The sequence below is a fragment of the Schistocerca piceifrons genome, chromosome 11, assembly GCF_021461385.2.
Source record: "Schistocerca piceifrons isolate TAMUIC-IGC-003096 chromosome 11, iqSchPice1.1, whole genome shotgun sequence".
NCBI lineage: Eukaryota > Metazoa > Arthropoda > Insecta > Orthoptera > Acrididae > Schistocerca > Schistocerca piceifrons.
Genome location: NC_060148.1, coordinates 8650313 through 8666488, shown reverse-complemented (window position 1 = coordinate 8666488; position 16176 = coordinate 8650313). Strand labels below are relative to the sequence as shown.

General features: G+C 43.5%; 1 protein-coding gene across 1 annotated transcript in view; it reads left to right on the top strand.

Annotated features, from left to right (window-relative positions):
* Positions 1-16176, top strand: part of LOC124720201 — a 228547-nt gene that overhangs the window by 73622 nt on the left and 138749 nt on the right. The window contains exons 10-11 of the mRNA XM_047245524.1: positions 318-410; positions 5565-5602. Coding sequence (XP_047101480.1) covers positions 318-410; positions 5565-5602 — 131 coding nt within the window. The remainder of the gene's footprint in view (positions 1-317; positions 411-5564; positions 5603-16176) is intronic.

The following is a 16176-nucleotide window of genomic DNA, read 5'->3' as shown; positions in this document are numbered from 1 at the left end:
TAAGTTTCAGAAATTTGATGTTTTTTATGCACGTGAATGATTCACATAATTAAATTTCGAGTAGTGACATAACAAAACATGTTGCACTCCATGTCTCCATTACCCTCTACATTCCACACGAGGATGGCTTAAGAGCACAAAGAGGAACTTGCTGCTCACCAATGGCGATGCAGAATTTTCCCACGGAGAGAAGTTTTAACAGTGCAGAATTCAGGTTTTGCATTTTTTTCTCACTGTTTCTTTAAAATGAAAGCCTAGTACTGTATGGGACCTGTGCTTATAGTTTCAATTAACACTAATTGCTGTCCTGTTTGCAGGTTTTTGAAGATCCATTAGCAGTGTCAACGTTCAGTAGGTGTATTAAAGAGGATCCAGACTTACATTTTGAGGTGGATGCAACTGACAATGAAGTAAGTTTTAACATATATATATCAGAATTCCAATATAACGGTAGTTGTGAGAGGTAATATTTACTGTGCGCATAGTATTTGATAAAGTACACTTCCCTGCGAGGTAGTTGCAAGTGTCAAGTGTGCCAGATAACTCGAACAATATCGGTGGTGGACAGGTTCGGAAAACTCGGCCTGATGGGATTCACTAGTGCTCCGTAACTTTAAACTTTGACCATGCTTTGGTAACAGCTCTACTGAGCTATGAAACATTGGGTTTCACAGCAATAGGAATAATTTTCTTAAGCTCTAAACTGGTTCAGCCTTGTACGTGCAACTTCATCATTGTCATGCACCGGTTACTTGTTGAAACAAACAGTGGTTTTTTGGGCAACCTCTGTGGTACCTGCCACACCCCAGCTGTATTAAACTCGATCAGTTAACCGAGGCAGAGCACGAGTCAATTTGTATTTCCTTAATAGGTCATTAGTACAAGATAATTCTCAGTCAATAAATCCTTAAGATTTCTTATCGGATGAAGACGTTGTTTGTGAGCATCCAGTCTAACACGGTCACAACATCCTTGTAGAGTTCTGTCACGGGCTGACCGTATCGCATCAGAGGCAGCCGTATCATATACCGGCTTGTAACACCTCCATTTTTATCCCGACCTGATCTGATCGAATAGCAGCCCAATATTTATTATTAACGTGACCATGAACCTAATGGGGATGGTAATTGGAATTGACTGCTACGGAATTTGTTACTTTCCAGTTCGTCCTGTTCATTACTATAATACTGAATGTATGGTAATAAGGAACACCAACACAGTTTTACTAATTACGAGCTTATATTCTTCTCAAAGCACAAAAAGGAGACAGCCACTGCCTTCGTCATACATATCTAATTACGGCTAATCTCAGCATAGGCTTTCTTCATTTGCCATTATCATCACACGCTAATCCATCACTGCATCCGACACTGCAATCCAAAGTTTGGCCGGCGCGGTAGACGCGAAACTAAATATCGGCACTAGTAACGTCACTGATCACTTTTATAAAGATGCTTCATCACTTTCCCGGTATTCATTTATTATTTAGGGGTCTAACCATGGTGATGGTGACACCCTTCTCGGTTAAAAACCCTGTATTCCAATAATGGCCTCCACACACACACACACACACACACACACACACACACACACACACACCATTCCCGCCAACCACTCTGGTGCATCTCGACACTCGCTCTCGTAACACGTCACAATCGATTGTTCGCCCTTATCTACCTGTGCTGAGTGCAAAGTTATAGTAAGGGTTTACGGACTCCTTACAGGCTGTGCTCAACTTGTGCACATTATTATATGTGGGGATGACCACCGACCAGCTGTCCGCTCCAACAAATAGCCACCGCCGAGCTGTGGCCGAGAGCAGAGTCGGTCACCCAGTGGCGGGACACAGTACCGCATGGATCTTTCCCTGAGCACCAGGTTTTCTGTACCACACAGATGGGAGTTACCACTGCAACACACCGTTCAGTCCCATAATCCTGTAGGCGCGAGCTCTGCTGGCCCTCGGCATCCACACCCACTTTTTGACAGTTCCCCCTGCTTTGTTCTGTCACTGTCTGAAACCACATCTTCTTATCATGCAGTGCACAAACTCACCAATGCTGGTAACCGTGTGTAGCATTCCTATGCTGTGTACATCCTTCCTCTGTCCGCAGGCCATCAGCCACCCTTCCCCAACCCTCCCTCTCATGCCCTGTCTTGTTTCTCTTCCCTCCCAGCCCACCTGACACATGCCACCTGCCAGTGTACCTGCTAAGCTGCAGTCCTAGCACTGTGTACAGAGTCGGCATAACTGCATGTTGTAGCTTTACATGTGTGTGTGTGTGTGTGTGTGTGTGTGTGTGTGTAGGGGGTGGTCACGCACACTCACATTCAAAAAATGGTTAAAATGGTTCATCCAAAAGCTAACAATGTTTTTATTATATCCATAGTTTTCTGTATCTGACTTACAACAGAAGTGACTGAAATTTATGTGCTACCTTTCTGTAAGTTTGTTTGGTTTCACCCATATTTGCCACACTATTGTTGTTGCTTTCCTTTGGTCACTCCTGTTATTTACCCATTTTAATGGAATTTGTTAACTGTATTTTAATGACTGAACTTTACAGCAACCAATATGTGATGAAGAGTTGCCCTCCTGGGCTGTATGCTCCTGATTAAAACTTTTGCACTATGTTTTTCAAGTCTGTACGGTGCCGGATTTCTGTAATCTGACATATGACACCGTAAGAACACTCTTAACTTCACGCCGATGGTGTCTCGGGGCGAAATGCGATTGGCATCCCCGCACGTAGCAGTGTTTAAAGTGTAACTGTCAGAAGTTCATCACTGTATGTGAGTCAGTTATTGTTCAGTGCTGTATTCAGTAGAACACTGTGTTGCACAGTTCGTGAATTTCGGGATGGAAGAGTTAGAGGAGCAACGCGGCTGCATTAAATTTTGTGTGAAACTCGAGAAAACCTCTACAGACACACATCAAATGATGCAGGAAGCCTATGGTGCTGACAACGCTCTTGACAGAAACAATGAAATTGTGGGTGCCAGTCCGAGACTGACTGTCTGAGAAATTGCAGAAGAATGTAACATTTCAGTTGGATCATGTCACTGAATCCTGACAGAGCATCTGAGAATGCGTGTTGTTGCCGCCAAGTTTGTCCCGTGGCTAACGAGTCGAGACCGGAAAGACCTTCGCCTCACCCAGCCTACGAAGAGGTTTTGGGTCGCACGAGTGAGACCTCGCGTCGTCCCTGTTGGTCCCTGATTATTGCACAGAAAACAAAATCAGTGTGTTACCTCATCCTCCCTACTCTCCAGACATTGCCACCGTGGACTTTGTTTATTTTCACAATTGAGAACCCCATTGAAAGGATGAAAACTTGTAATAGACGAGATAAATGAAAATTTGCAGACAGCACTTCGCATGATGCAGTGAGAGGTGTATTGAGGCTGCTTCTTGAAGTGGAAATGGCTTTGGGAATGGTGAATAAATTGTGTAGGAGAGTATTTTGAAGGAGACTGTGCACAATAAGTTAAAGGTAAGCATAGAAAAAGTTAGTGGACAAAGTTCCAGAATTTCTTGAACAGACCTTGTATTATCCTGCAGAATGCAGAGTGGCATGGAAGCCAAAAATGTTGCCAAATTAATTAAAAACACCAAATGAAGTTACAGTGAAATGAGATATGTATGTATTGAATAGAGGCTTTCTACCAGCTGACAAATAACAATTGCTGCTGCTGTTAGTAGTAGTAGTAGTAGTAGTAGTAGTAGTAGTGCTAATAATATACAGGGTGTTACAAAAAGGTACGGCCAAACTTTCAGGAAACATTCCTCACACACAAATAAAGAAAAGATGTTACGTGGACATGTGTCTGGAAACGCTTAATTTCCACGTTAGAGCTCATTTTAGTTTCGTCAGTATGTACTGTACTTCCTCGATTCACCGCCATTTGGCCCAATTGAAGGAAGGCAATGTTGACTTCGGTGCTTGTGTTGACATGCGACTCATTGCTCTACAGTACTAGCATCGAGCACATCAGTACGTAGCATCAACAGGTTAGTGTTCATCAAGAACGTGGTTTTGCAGTCAGTGCAATGTTTACAAATGCGGAGTTGGCAGATGCCCATTTGATGTACGGATTAGCACGGGGCAATAGCCGTGGCGCGGTACGTTTGTATCGAGACAGATTTCCAGAATGAAGGTGTCCCGACAGGAAGGCGTTCGAAGCAATCGATCGGCGTCTTAGGGAGCACGGAACATTCCAGCCTACGACTCGCGACTGGGGAAGACCTAGAACAACGAGGACACCTGCAACGGACGAGGCAATTCTTCGTGCAGTTGACGATAACCCTAATGTCAGCGTCAGAGAAGTTGCTGCTGTACAAGGTAGCATTGACCACGTCACTGTATGGAGAGTGCTACGGGAGAACCAGTTGTTTCCGTACCGTGCACAGCGTGTGCAGGCACTATCAGCAGCTGATTGGCCTCCACGGGTACACTTCTGCGAATGGTTCATCCGACAATGTGTCAATCCTCATTTCAGTGCAAATGTTCTCTTTATGGATGAGGCTTAATACCAATGTGATCAAATTGTAAATTTTCACAATCGACACGTGTGGGCTGACGAGAATCCGCACGCAATTGTGCAATCACGTCATCGACACAGATTTTCTGTGAACTTTTGGGCAGGCACTGTTGGTGATGTCTCGATTGGGCCCCACATTCTTCCACCTACACTCAATGGAGCACGTTATCATGATTTCGTACGGGATACTCTACCTGTGCTGCTAGAACATGTGCCTTTACAAGTACGACACGAAACTTGGCTCGTGCGCGATGGAGCTCCTGCACATTTCAGTCCAAGTGTTCGTACGCTTCTCAACGACAGATTCGGTGACCGACGGATTGGTAGAGGCGGACCAATTCCATGGCCTCCACGCTCTCCTGACCTCAACCCTCTTGACTTTCATTTATGGGGGCATTTGAAAGCTCTCGTCTACGGAACCCCGGTACCAAATGTAGAGACTCTTCGTGCTCGTATTGTGGACGGCTGTGATACAATATGCCATTCTCCAGGCCTGCATCAGCGCATCATGGATTCCGTGCGACGGAGGGTGGATGCACGTATCTTCGCTAACGGAGGACATTTTGAACATTTCCTGTAACAAAGTGTTTGAAGTCACGCTGGTACGTTCCGTTGCTGTGTGTTTCCATTCCATGATTAATGTGATTTGAAGAGAAGTAATGAAATGAGCTCTAACATGGAAAGTAAGCGTTTCCGACCACATGTCCACATAACATATTTTCTTTCTTTTGTGTGTGAGGAATGTTTCCTGAAAGTTTGGCCGTACCTTTTTGTAACACCCTGTATAAAGGAAATTGAGAAAAATTGTTATAAAATCAGGTAACCTAAAGTACAAGTGATGTATTATATTGTTAGTAATTTATATAATTTTCAGAGTATAATGTACAGGCTTTGATACTTTTGATACATATTGTCAGTAAGTCAGAATTAATTCATTATGTGCAGGTGTTAGTATAATTTCCTTAATGTACTGTAAAATCTCACTGAATTAGTTTATCTGAAACCATCTCTAATTGTTTCAGGAGGAAGCCACAAGAGGACATGCTTCAGATGTTACATGGTAAAGACTTGATTATTTTACTGACACAGTAGTTCCATCAGGCAGTGTTTGGACCTTCATGGTTTCTTCCACATCAATCCTGACTGTCCATTTGAAATTATCACTGATTGTGGTGGCACAGGGAGGTAAATGCTGGGGTGGTTCCTGTGAAAAGAACATGGACAATTTCTGCCCCATCTGTCCCTGCTCCAAACTTTTGCTGCTTCTCTACAGGCATTGTTGTTGATGCTGTGGAATGCTAACCTTCCTTCCTTTTTGATATTCGCTTTACATACAGGTTTACAGTGTGCATAAAAAATAAATATCCAGTAACTTAAAAGGTTCTAATACCACCAGTAACTTTCCTTGCCGTCTCTGTTATTTCGTATAACCCATTGCTTTTTTTCTCCAGTTCAACATGTTTGAAAGCTTACTTTAAGTCATGCTTTATCTAAACCATCTATGTAGATATAGATGTATTTTACCACTGCCATTAATTATCTGTCTTATCCCAGTCTTCTTACTACCTTTTCCGCTGTCATAGTGTTCAGTAGTTCAGTACTTTTCATTAAACCTGTTCCTGATTTAGACTGGTTGTGGTAAATTTCATTTCTGTATGTACCTATAATTAATATTTAAGCACCCATTTAGTGTCATAGTTCTCAAAATCGAAATAACTGTTAGTGCCCACACTATACCCCGATAAAATCAAATTTGTCAGTATTGACCTTCAAGATTACAGTTGTAAAATAATTCTTACACACTTATTTTCGTGTAATAACTAAAATCTGCATTTACTCACCAAACACGTCACATACACAAGCATTATACTGAAGACAGTTGTAACGTGCCGGGGTGTATCCTCACCCGGGGCACCATATGTAATGTGCCGGGACATGTCCTTATTTATTAGTGCCACTTAAAGTTCACGTCACAACTGGATGTACCGGTATTGAAACATTTCCTCACCCAGTAGATAGTGCGCAGTATTCTTGACCTACCTTGCTTTGTTTATTCAAATTGTCTTCCCGGTAGCTGGGTCCGTCTCATCTAAATCACACTGAAATTAAGAAGCCAGGATCCTAGGTTAAGTTTCCCAAAATCAAAAGTCAAGATCGCATTCATTGTTGAACATTTATGTCAACCACAGTACGATTTATTTCTTATCACTTGCACACACAATATTCACATGACCAGGCCTCTTACACTTAATTGTCACATTAGATAGGTGAAAAACTTCCAGTCTTTAACAATGTTCACAACTACATATACCGAAAAATTAACCTAGTTGCCGCACTTTTCCTCCAAGAGAGTCTGACCGAGAACTAACTGAGAACTGCACCAGCTCGAACCTTATATAGACAAGCGCTTGAATTTTTGACTATTTCTGTTAATATATTATAGTTTATAATTTCCCAGGGTTAAAATGATCCTTTCTAACTGGTTTTGAAGTTAACTATTGGGTTTTATTATTTAAATAACATGAGTGAGCTATATCAATCTAAATACGCGGAACTAACTTATGCATCCACCGTGGGTATTCCCGACTTATAACCATGGCAGCCTTTTGAACAATAATTTTTACATTATTCAAATTTACTTAATTCGTAATTAATGCACTTATTACAAAGTTGAGACTGCGGTTATTTTACGTAGAAAAATAAAGATAGCAAAAGTATCGAAACAGATCTCGGAATTATTTGGTAGTTTGGTCACAATTGGCACTGAAAGTCATACAGGCTACAGATTTTAAGTCTTAATATCTATTTAACTAAGAGACTTTAGGTTAATTTAAACACTTTGCTGGAGTCCGTAAAATTTTGACTTCTTTTGGATGCAGTCTTACAGCTGAATTTGATCTATTAGCTCACTCGAATTTTACTTAATATGTATTGCACAGTATACGTTATTGTCCATAACTGTTAATAGTATGCATTTACAATAAAACTGATTAGCTCATTACTTTCAGAATAGGTATTAGAATGTACTGAAATAATAGATTTTACTAGGGGAATTTCATTTAAACTATTTCTGAATTCTGTACTGTGAGGCTGAAGGCCACAGAATCTGAGTCGGAATCTGAGTAGTGAAAGTGAAAAAAATAGAAGTTCATTGCTTAACTAAGTTAGTGAAGGAGTGTAAAACCAAAACAGGATAGCAGTGGGCAACCCTGCTTTGTTACACAGTGTGTGAACGACTGTAGAATTATACCCACCTCCACGGTTACGCGCAGTGAGAATAGCTCGTGGCAGTCGTTACTGAGAAACGTCGACATCGACACTAGAGGCATGGTCGTACGGGAGAGGATTGGGAAGACTTCTGGGAGAGGAGGGAGGCGTCCAGTAGCTGCCGTAATCGGAAACGGTAGTTGGCAGGCAGACCCGCGAGAGACTGCCCGGCCTGTGGCTGCCCGCTTTGCCACAGTTACTGCCACTGCCGGGCGGGACTCAGCTTCCTGAGGCTGTGTAGTGGCTAAGGTTGATGGTGTTAGGACAGCAACCAGCCACAAATTTACTTTCAGTGCCTTTATTCAACTGGTACCGTTACCGGTTTCAAATCGTTACGATTCGTCCTCAGACGGTTTACACGCTTTCTTTATGACTTGTGGTGTGTTTTTTACAGATTAATTGTCCTAAAATATAAATAATACATAATTATAAACACACCACACACAAATGGTTGTGTTACAGATTTTCGTTGCATGTGACTTATGTGAAACGTCGGTTTCGCGTGTTTGTTTTCATAACATTCGTCCAACAGATGTAACTGCATTCGCACTGCATTCTTATTGTTGCACACGTAAATTGTTCTCACTGAACACTTTAGATTTGTCACTGAGAAGATTTCTACTACGCACCACGTTTCAATACATACAAAGAGCTTACAAACATATGAGTATCCCAGATGCTATGATATATCGTAACATTTGACGATGATGTCCTATGTTTGGAAAGGATCATATATTCATTTACACAACTGTAATGCCTTTTACACTAGTACAGAGACATTGAATTTTTGAGTTGATATTGCTAAATTAATTACTGTATAGGTAAAATAGTATATTATTTAATTACATTTAGCATCATGAGAATTATAGTAACATATAAATTTGCTACTTCATCTGCAGATAGGTGTACTAATACTATTTGCTTTGGAGGCTGGAAAGTAATTTTTGGAAATTTTTCAAGAAAGGGGTGTTAGCTAACTCCGTTTGTTCGTTAAGGATATAGTCTGGGGTGCTGTTTTTGTGTGTGTGTATTTCTAATTCTTCTAATATATTCATAGTGGCTCCTTTTTCTGCTAGATGCAAAATTTTTAAGTTGTCCTCAATGTTTCCCACTGAATGGTTTTCTTCAGCATTATGGGCTGCAAATGCTGATTTGTTCAAGTTACCAAGTCTGAGAGCATCAATATGTTCTTTGTATCTAATTTCAAAACTTCTGCCTGTCTGTTCAATGTAGAATTTTGAGCATGTATCACATTTGAGTTTGTACATTCCTGATTTACGGAAGGGACTCTTGGAGGTATTTACATCATGGATTACTTTTTGTTGTAATTTATTATTTGTGGAAAAGATGATTGTGATATTTTTCTTCTTTTTAAACTTGTGGCTGGTTCCTGTCCTAACACCATCAACATTTGTCTTCAAACAACAGCCACGGTCTCCATCATGTCGTCATATGACAAAATTGTATGTGTAGTGGCTGCTGAGAGGGGCAGTTGGGACTTCAGTTTCACCACCGATGTAGCATACAGCTGCCCGCCCTCCGTGCAGGAGCTGGATTCTGCGTTATCTGCGACTCGTGAAAAGGCACCTGCTCACGATAGAATCCATTACGTTACGTTACGGCACCTCAGGTCATTTCAAAAATGTCCAAATGTTATTCAGTGTACCCTGCAGGAAGTGGCGTAACACGTCACGACACTTCAGAGTGGCCAGCCTCAGCGTGCTTTGCTGTGAGTGGATGTCCGATGCCACGTTGCTCCCGAAGACCTGAGGACGTACCGAATCCGTGCCGCACGGAATCACTGCCGTATTGAGTTCCAATTTGTAGACCGACACGCTATTAATCAGCTGGTCAGAATGTTTGGGTTCACCGGTGAATCTGGTGGGCAGGACACACGTTCCAACAGTCTACATGTCATCCCTCAGTCATCCTATCAGCATATAATTTAGTGGATTTGACCATTGTCCTGTTACAAACTACTTGTTTTTAATTTCCTGTCTAGCCTCTTACATCCAGTTGCTGCAGAAAATTTGCATTGTAATTGCAGCTCCATCCTTTCTAAGATAGTCAGCAAGAAACGTCCATTTTGCATCCCAGGAAACACTATCCGTAACCCTTCATCTGTGTTTATATTTCACCAGCCACCTCACGGTGTGTGTCAACATTTTATTTACTCCCTCCACTGTTCCATTTGTGGATGGTGCACAGAAAGAGCAAATGTCGATAAACGTCGCTACGAGCTCTGACTTCGGCGATGTTCCCGTCATTGCCATTCTGTGAGGTGTGTGTACGAGGTAGTATTGTGACGATCGAATGTACACTTAACAGAGTACCTGTCCCTGACACACAGTGCCTCTCTTGTACCATTTGGAAATGGATTTTGTCGGTCAACTCCACGACACTCTTACACTGACTAAACAATTCTGTGACGAAATGTGCTGCTTGTCATCGGAACGTGCCTAGCTCTTCTACATCTATACTCCGCGAGCCACCTTACGGTGTGTGGCGGAGGGTACTTATTGTACCACTATCTGATCCCCCCCTTCCCTGTTCCATTCACGAATTGTGCGTGGGAAGAACGACTGCTTGTAAGTCTCCGTATTTGCTCTAATTTCTCGGATCTTTTCGTTGTGATCATTACGCGAGATATATGTGGGCGGTAGTAATATGTTGCCCATCTCTTCCCGGAATGTGCTCTCTCGTAATTTCGATAATAAACCTCTCCGTATTGCGTAACGCCTTTCTTGAAGTGTCCGCCACTGGAGCTAGTTCAGCATCTCCGTAACGCTCTCGCGCTGACTAAATGTCCCCATGCCGAATCGCGCTGCTTTTCACTGGATCATGTCTATCTCTTCTTTTAATCCAACCTGGTAAGGGTCCCATACTGATGAGCAATACTCAAGAATCGGACGAACAAGCGTTTTGTAAGCTACTTCTTTCGTCGATGAGTCACATTTTCTTAGAATTCTTCCTATGAATCTCAACCTGGCGCCTGCTTTTCCCAATATTTGTTTTATGTGATCATTCCACTTCAGATCGCTCCGGATAGTAACTCCTAAGTATTTTACGGTCGTTACCACTTCCAATGATTTACCACCTATGGCATAATCGTACTGGAATGGATTTCTGCCCCTATGTATGCGCATTATATTACATTTATCTACTTTTAGGGAAAGCTGCCAGCTGTCGCACCATGCATTAATCCTCTGCAGGTCCTCCTGGAGTACGTACGAGTCTTCTGATGTTGCTACTTTCTTGTAGACAACCGTGTCATCTGCAAATAGCCTCACGGAGCTACCGATGTTGTCAACTAAGTCATTTATGTATATTGTAAACAATAAAGGTCCTATCACGCTTCCCTGCGGTACTCCCGAAATTACCTCTACATCTGCAGATTTTGAACCGTTAAGAATGACATGTTGTGTTCTTTCTTCTAGGAAATCCTGAATCCAATCACAAACCTGGTCCGATATTCCGTAAGCTCATATTTTTTTCACTAAACGTAAGTGCGGAACCGTATCAAATGCCTTCCTGAAGTCCAGGAATACGGCATCAATCTGCTCGCCAGTGTCTACGGCACTGTGAATTTCTTGGGCAAATAGGGCGAGCTGAGTTTCACATGATCTCTGTTTGCGGAATCCATGTTGGTTATGATGAAGGAGATTTGTATTATCTAAGAACGTCATAATACGAGAACACAAAACATGTTCCATTATTCTACAACAGATTGACGTAAGCGAAATAGGCCTATAATTATTCGCATCTGATTTATGACCCTTCTTGAAAATGGGAACGACCTGCGCTTTCTTCCAGTCGCTAGGTACTTTACGTTCTTCCAGCGATCTACGATAAATTGCTGATAGAAAGGGGGCAAGTTCTTTAGCATAATCACTGTAGAATCTTAAGGGTATCTCGTCTGGTCCGGATGCTTTTCCGCTACTAAGTGATAGCAGTTGTTTTTCAATTCCGATATCGTTTATTTCAATATTTTCCATTTTGGCGTCCGTGCGACGGCTGAAGTCAGGGACCGTGTTACGATTTTCCGCAGTGAAACAGTTTCGGAACACTGAATTCAGTATTTCTGCCTTTCTTCGGTCGTCCTCTGTTTCGGTGCCATCGTGGTCAACGAGTGACTGAATAGGGGATTTAGATCCGCTTACCGATTTTACATATGACCAAAACTTTTTAGGGTTCTTGTTTAGATTGTTTGCCAATGTTTTATGTTCGAATTCGTTGAATGCTTCTCTCATTGCTCTCTTTACGCTCTTTTTCGCTTCGTTCAGCTTTTCCTTATCAGCTATGATTCGACTACTCTTAAACCTATGATGAAGCTTTCTTTGTTTCCGTAGTACCTTTCGTACATGATTGTTATACCACGGTGGATCTTTCCTCTCGCTTTGGACCTTAGTCGGTACGAACTTATCTAAGGCGTACTGGACGATGTTTCTGAATTTTTTCCATTTTTGTTCCACATCCTCTTCCTCAGAAATGAACGTTTGATGGTGGTCACTCAGATATTCTGCGATTTGTGCCCTATCACTCTTGTTAAGCAAATATATTTTCCTTCCTTTCTTGGCATTTCTTATTACACTTGTAGTCATTGATGCAACCACTGACTTGTGATCACTGATACCCTCTTCTACATTCACGGAGTCGAAAAGTTCCGGTCTATTTGTTGCTATGAGGTCTAAAACGTTAGCTTCACGAGTTGGTTCTCTAACTATCTGCTCGAAGTAATTCTCGGACAAGGCAGTCAGGATAATGTCACAAGAGTCTCTGTCCCTGGCTCCAGTTCTGATTGTGTGACTATCCCATTCTATACCTGGTAGATTGAAGTCTCCCCCTATTACAATAGTATGATCACGAAACTTCTTCACGACGTTCTGCAGGTTCTCTCTGAGGCGCTCAACTACTACGGTTGCTGATGCAGGTGGTCTATAGAAGCATCCGACTATCATATCTGACCCACCTTTGATACTTAACTTAACCCAGACTATTTCACATTCGCTAATAACTTCACTGGATATTATTGAATTCTTTACTGCTATAAATACTCCTCCACCATTGGCGTTTATCCTATCCTTGCGGTATATATTCCATTCTGTGTCTAGGATTTCGTTACTGTTCACTTCCGGTTTTAACCAACTTTCCGTTCCTAATACTATATGCGCACTATTTCCTTCAATAAGAGATACTAATTCAGGAACCTTGCCCTGGATACTCCTGCAGTTTACCAATATTACGTTAACTTTTCCTGTTTTTGGTCTCTGAGGACGGACGTTCTTTATCAACGATGATAATGTCCTCTCTGGTAAGCCGTCAGGTATTTTATCGTTTCGCCCAAGGGGGGGGGTCCCTCTAACCTAAAAAACCCCCGTGTGCACGCCACACGTACTCTGCTACCCTAGTAGCTGCTTCCGGTGTGTAGTGCACGCCTGACCTGTCTAGGGGGGCCCTACAGTTCTCCACCCAATAACGGAGGTCGATGAATTTGCAACCATTATAGTCGCAGAGTCGCCTGAGCCTCTGGTTTAGACCCTCCACACGGCTCCAAACCAGAGGACCGCGATCGACTCTGGACACTATGCTGCAGATATTAAGCTCAGCTTGCACTCCGCGTGCGATGCTGGTTGTCTTCACCAAATCAGCCAGCCGCCGGAAGGAACCAAGGATGGCCTCAGAACCCAAGCGGCAGGCGTCATTCGTTCCGACATGTGCTACTATCTGCAGCCGGTCACACCCAGTGCGTTCAATAGCTGCCAGAAGGGCCTCCTCCACATCACGGACGAGACCCCCCGGCAAGCACACCGAGTGCACACTGGCATTCTTCCCCGACCTACCCGCTATTTTCCTGAGGGGCTCCATAACCCGCCTAACGTTGGAGCTCCCTATAACTAATAGGCCCGCGCTCTGTGACTGTCGGGACCTTGCCGGAGAATCGGCCACTGGCCCAACAGGCGAGGCATCCTGTGGGGCTCGGAAACGATGTCATCACCACTAGGAAGCACCCCGTACCTGTTGGAAAGGGGTAAGGCAGCTGCCACGCGGCCAGATCCCACCTTCGCCTTTCGGCCAGGCACGCGCGAGCCCACCACTGTCCGCCATTCACCCTGGAGTGATGGCTGACCGGTAAGATGCTCACTGCCGGAAGACGCAGCGACATCAGGGGTTCCATGTGATTCCAAGGCCACCGAAGTAGGCATAGGTCTCACCACAGTTGCCCCAACGCCACTACGAGCCGACGCCTGCGCCTCGAGCTCGATGAGCCTAACAGACAAAGCCTCCAGCTGCCCCCCGAAGAGTGGCCAATTCTCCTTGCGTCCGCTCACAACAACCACAGTCCCTACACATGACTATGCTTACCCTACTCTATACGGTGACAAATTCCCAAGATAATCTTCTGATGAGCTACTCTGATAATCAAGAAACACTCACTGAAATACGAGACGCGAAAACTACGCTAGGTTTTCCCAGAAAAACTATTTAAAAGCTAAGCGCAGCAAATAAGTGCAAAAACGCTTTATACAAACAGTACTCGCTGCTGCTGGTGCTCTCGCTCTGGCTGTCACAAGACAACTGCTGATTCAAGTGACTAGTGGCTAACGGCCGCGAAACAAACAAAAGACGGTTTTAGGGCGCTTTCTGTTCTAAACGATCAAGAAAACACTAAGAAATCTAACACGAAAACTACGTAAAGTTTTATCAAGAACTGTTAGTTACTATGCAGAGCAGATAAACACAAATAGAATCCCTTCCTTAGTGGAAGGTCGTAAACAAAATGCAAAATAAACGCTTTATACAAACAGTACTCGCTGCTGCTGGTGCTCTCGCTCTGGCTGTCACAAGACAACTCTGGTAAAGGTCCCACACTAATGAGAAATACTCGAGAATCGGTCAAACGAGTGTTTTGTAAACCAATGGTTTCATGAATGAATTAAATTTCCTTAACAGTATTACGAGCAATGGGAGCGCGAATTGTCAGTCATTAAGAGGAATGCCTCGCCAATATGCTACGGATATGGTTCCACAATACGTCGGAGGATGGCAATCACGTATCGTACAGCCGTTACGGCGCCTTCCATGACCAAAAGTAGCGTACGTCTGCCCCACGTAATGCCACCCCAAAACATCAGGGAACCTCCACCTTGCTGCACTCTCTGGACAGTGTGTCTGAGGCATTCAGCCTGACCGGGTTGCCCCCAAGTGTGTCTCCGACAATTGTCTGGTTGAAGGCATATGCGACACTCATTGGTGAAGAGAACGTGATGCCAATCCTGAGCGGTCCATTCGGCATGTTGTTGGACGCATCTGTACCGCGCTGCACGGTGTCGTGGTTGCAAAGATGGACCTCGCGACGGACGTCGGGAGTGAAGTTGCGCATCGTGCAGCCTATTGCGCACAGTTTGAGTCGTAACACGACGTCCTGTGGCTGCACGAAAAGCATTATTCGACATGGTGGCATGGCTATCAGGGTTTCTCCGAGCCACAATCCGTAGGCAGTGGTCATCCACTGCAGTAGTAGCCCTCGGGCGGCCTGAGTGAGGCACGTCATCGACAGTTCCTGTCTCTCCATCTCCACCATGTCCGAACAACATTGCTTTGGTTCACCCCGAGACGCCTGGACACTTCCTTTGTTGAGAGCCTTTCCTGGCACAAAGTAACAATGCGGACGCAATCGAACCGCGGTATTGACCGTCTAGGCGCGGTTGAACTACAGACAACACGAGCCGTGTACCTCCTTCCTGGTGGAATGACTGGAACTGATCGGCTGTCGGACCCCCTCCGTCTAACAGGCGCTGCTCATGCATGGTTGTTTAACATCTTCGGATAGGTTTAGTGACATCTCTGAACAGTCAAAGGGACTGTGTCTGTGGTACAATATCCACAGTCAACTTCTACCTTCAGTTCTGGGAAACGGTGTGATGCAAAACTTTTTTGATGTGTGTATTAGAGTCGGTGTTCAAAAGAACTGTGGAAGATATGCAATCAAATAAGGCAGAAAATGTAGATAGCATTGATTCAAAGTTCCTGAAGTCATTAGGTGAATTACCAATCAAATGACTGGTGCAGTTGGTGTGTAGAATCTATGAGCGAGGAGACATACTGTCAGACTTAAAAAAAGAAAAGAAAAGAAAAGAAAAAGAAAAAATCCACTCGATCCCGAAGATAGCAAGGACTATTTCACAAACTGCCTGAGACTTCGTGCACCCAAGTTTCTGATGAGAATAATATCCAGAAGAATGGAAGAGAAAAATGAGGAGCTGCTAGATGAGAATTAATTTAGCTGTTGGAAATTTTGAGCCACCTGAGCAGCAGTACTGATGTTGCGCTTGATAATAGAAGAAAGACTTACAGAAATCGAGAGAC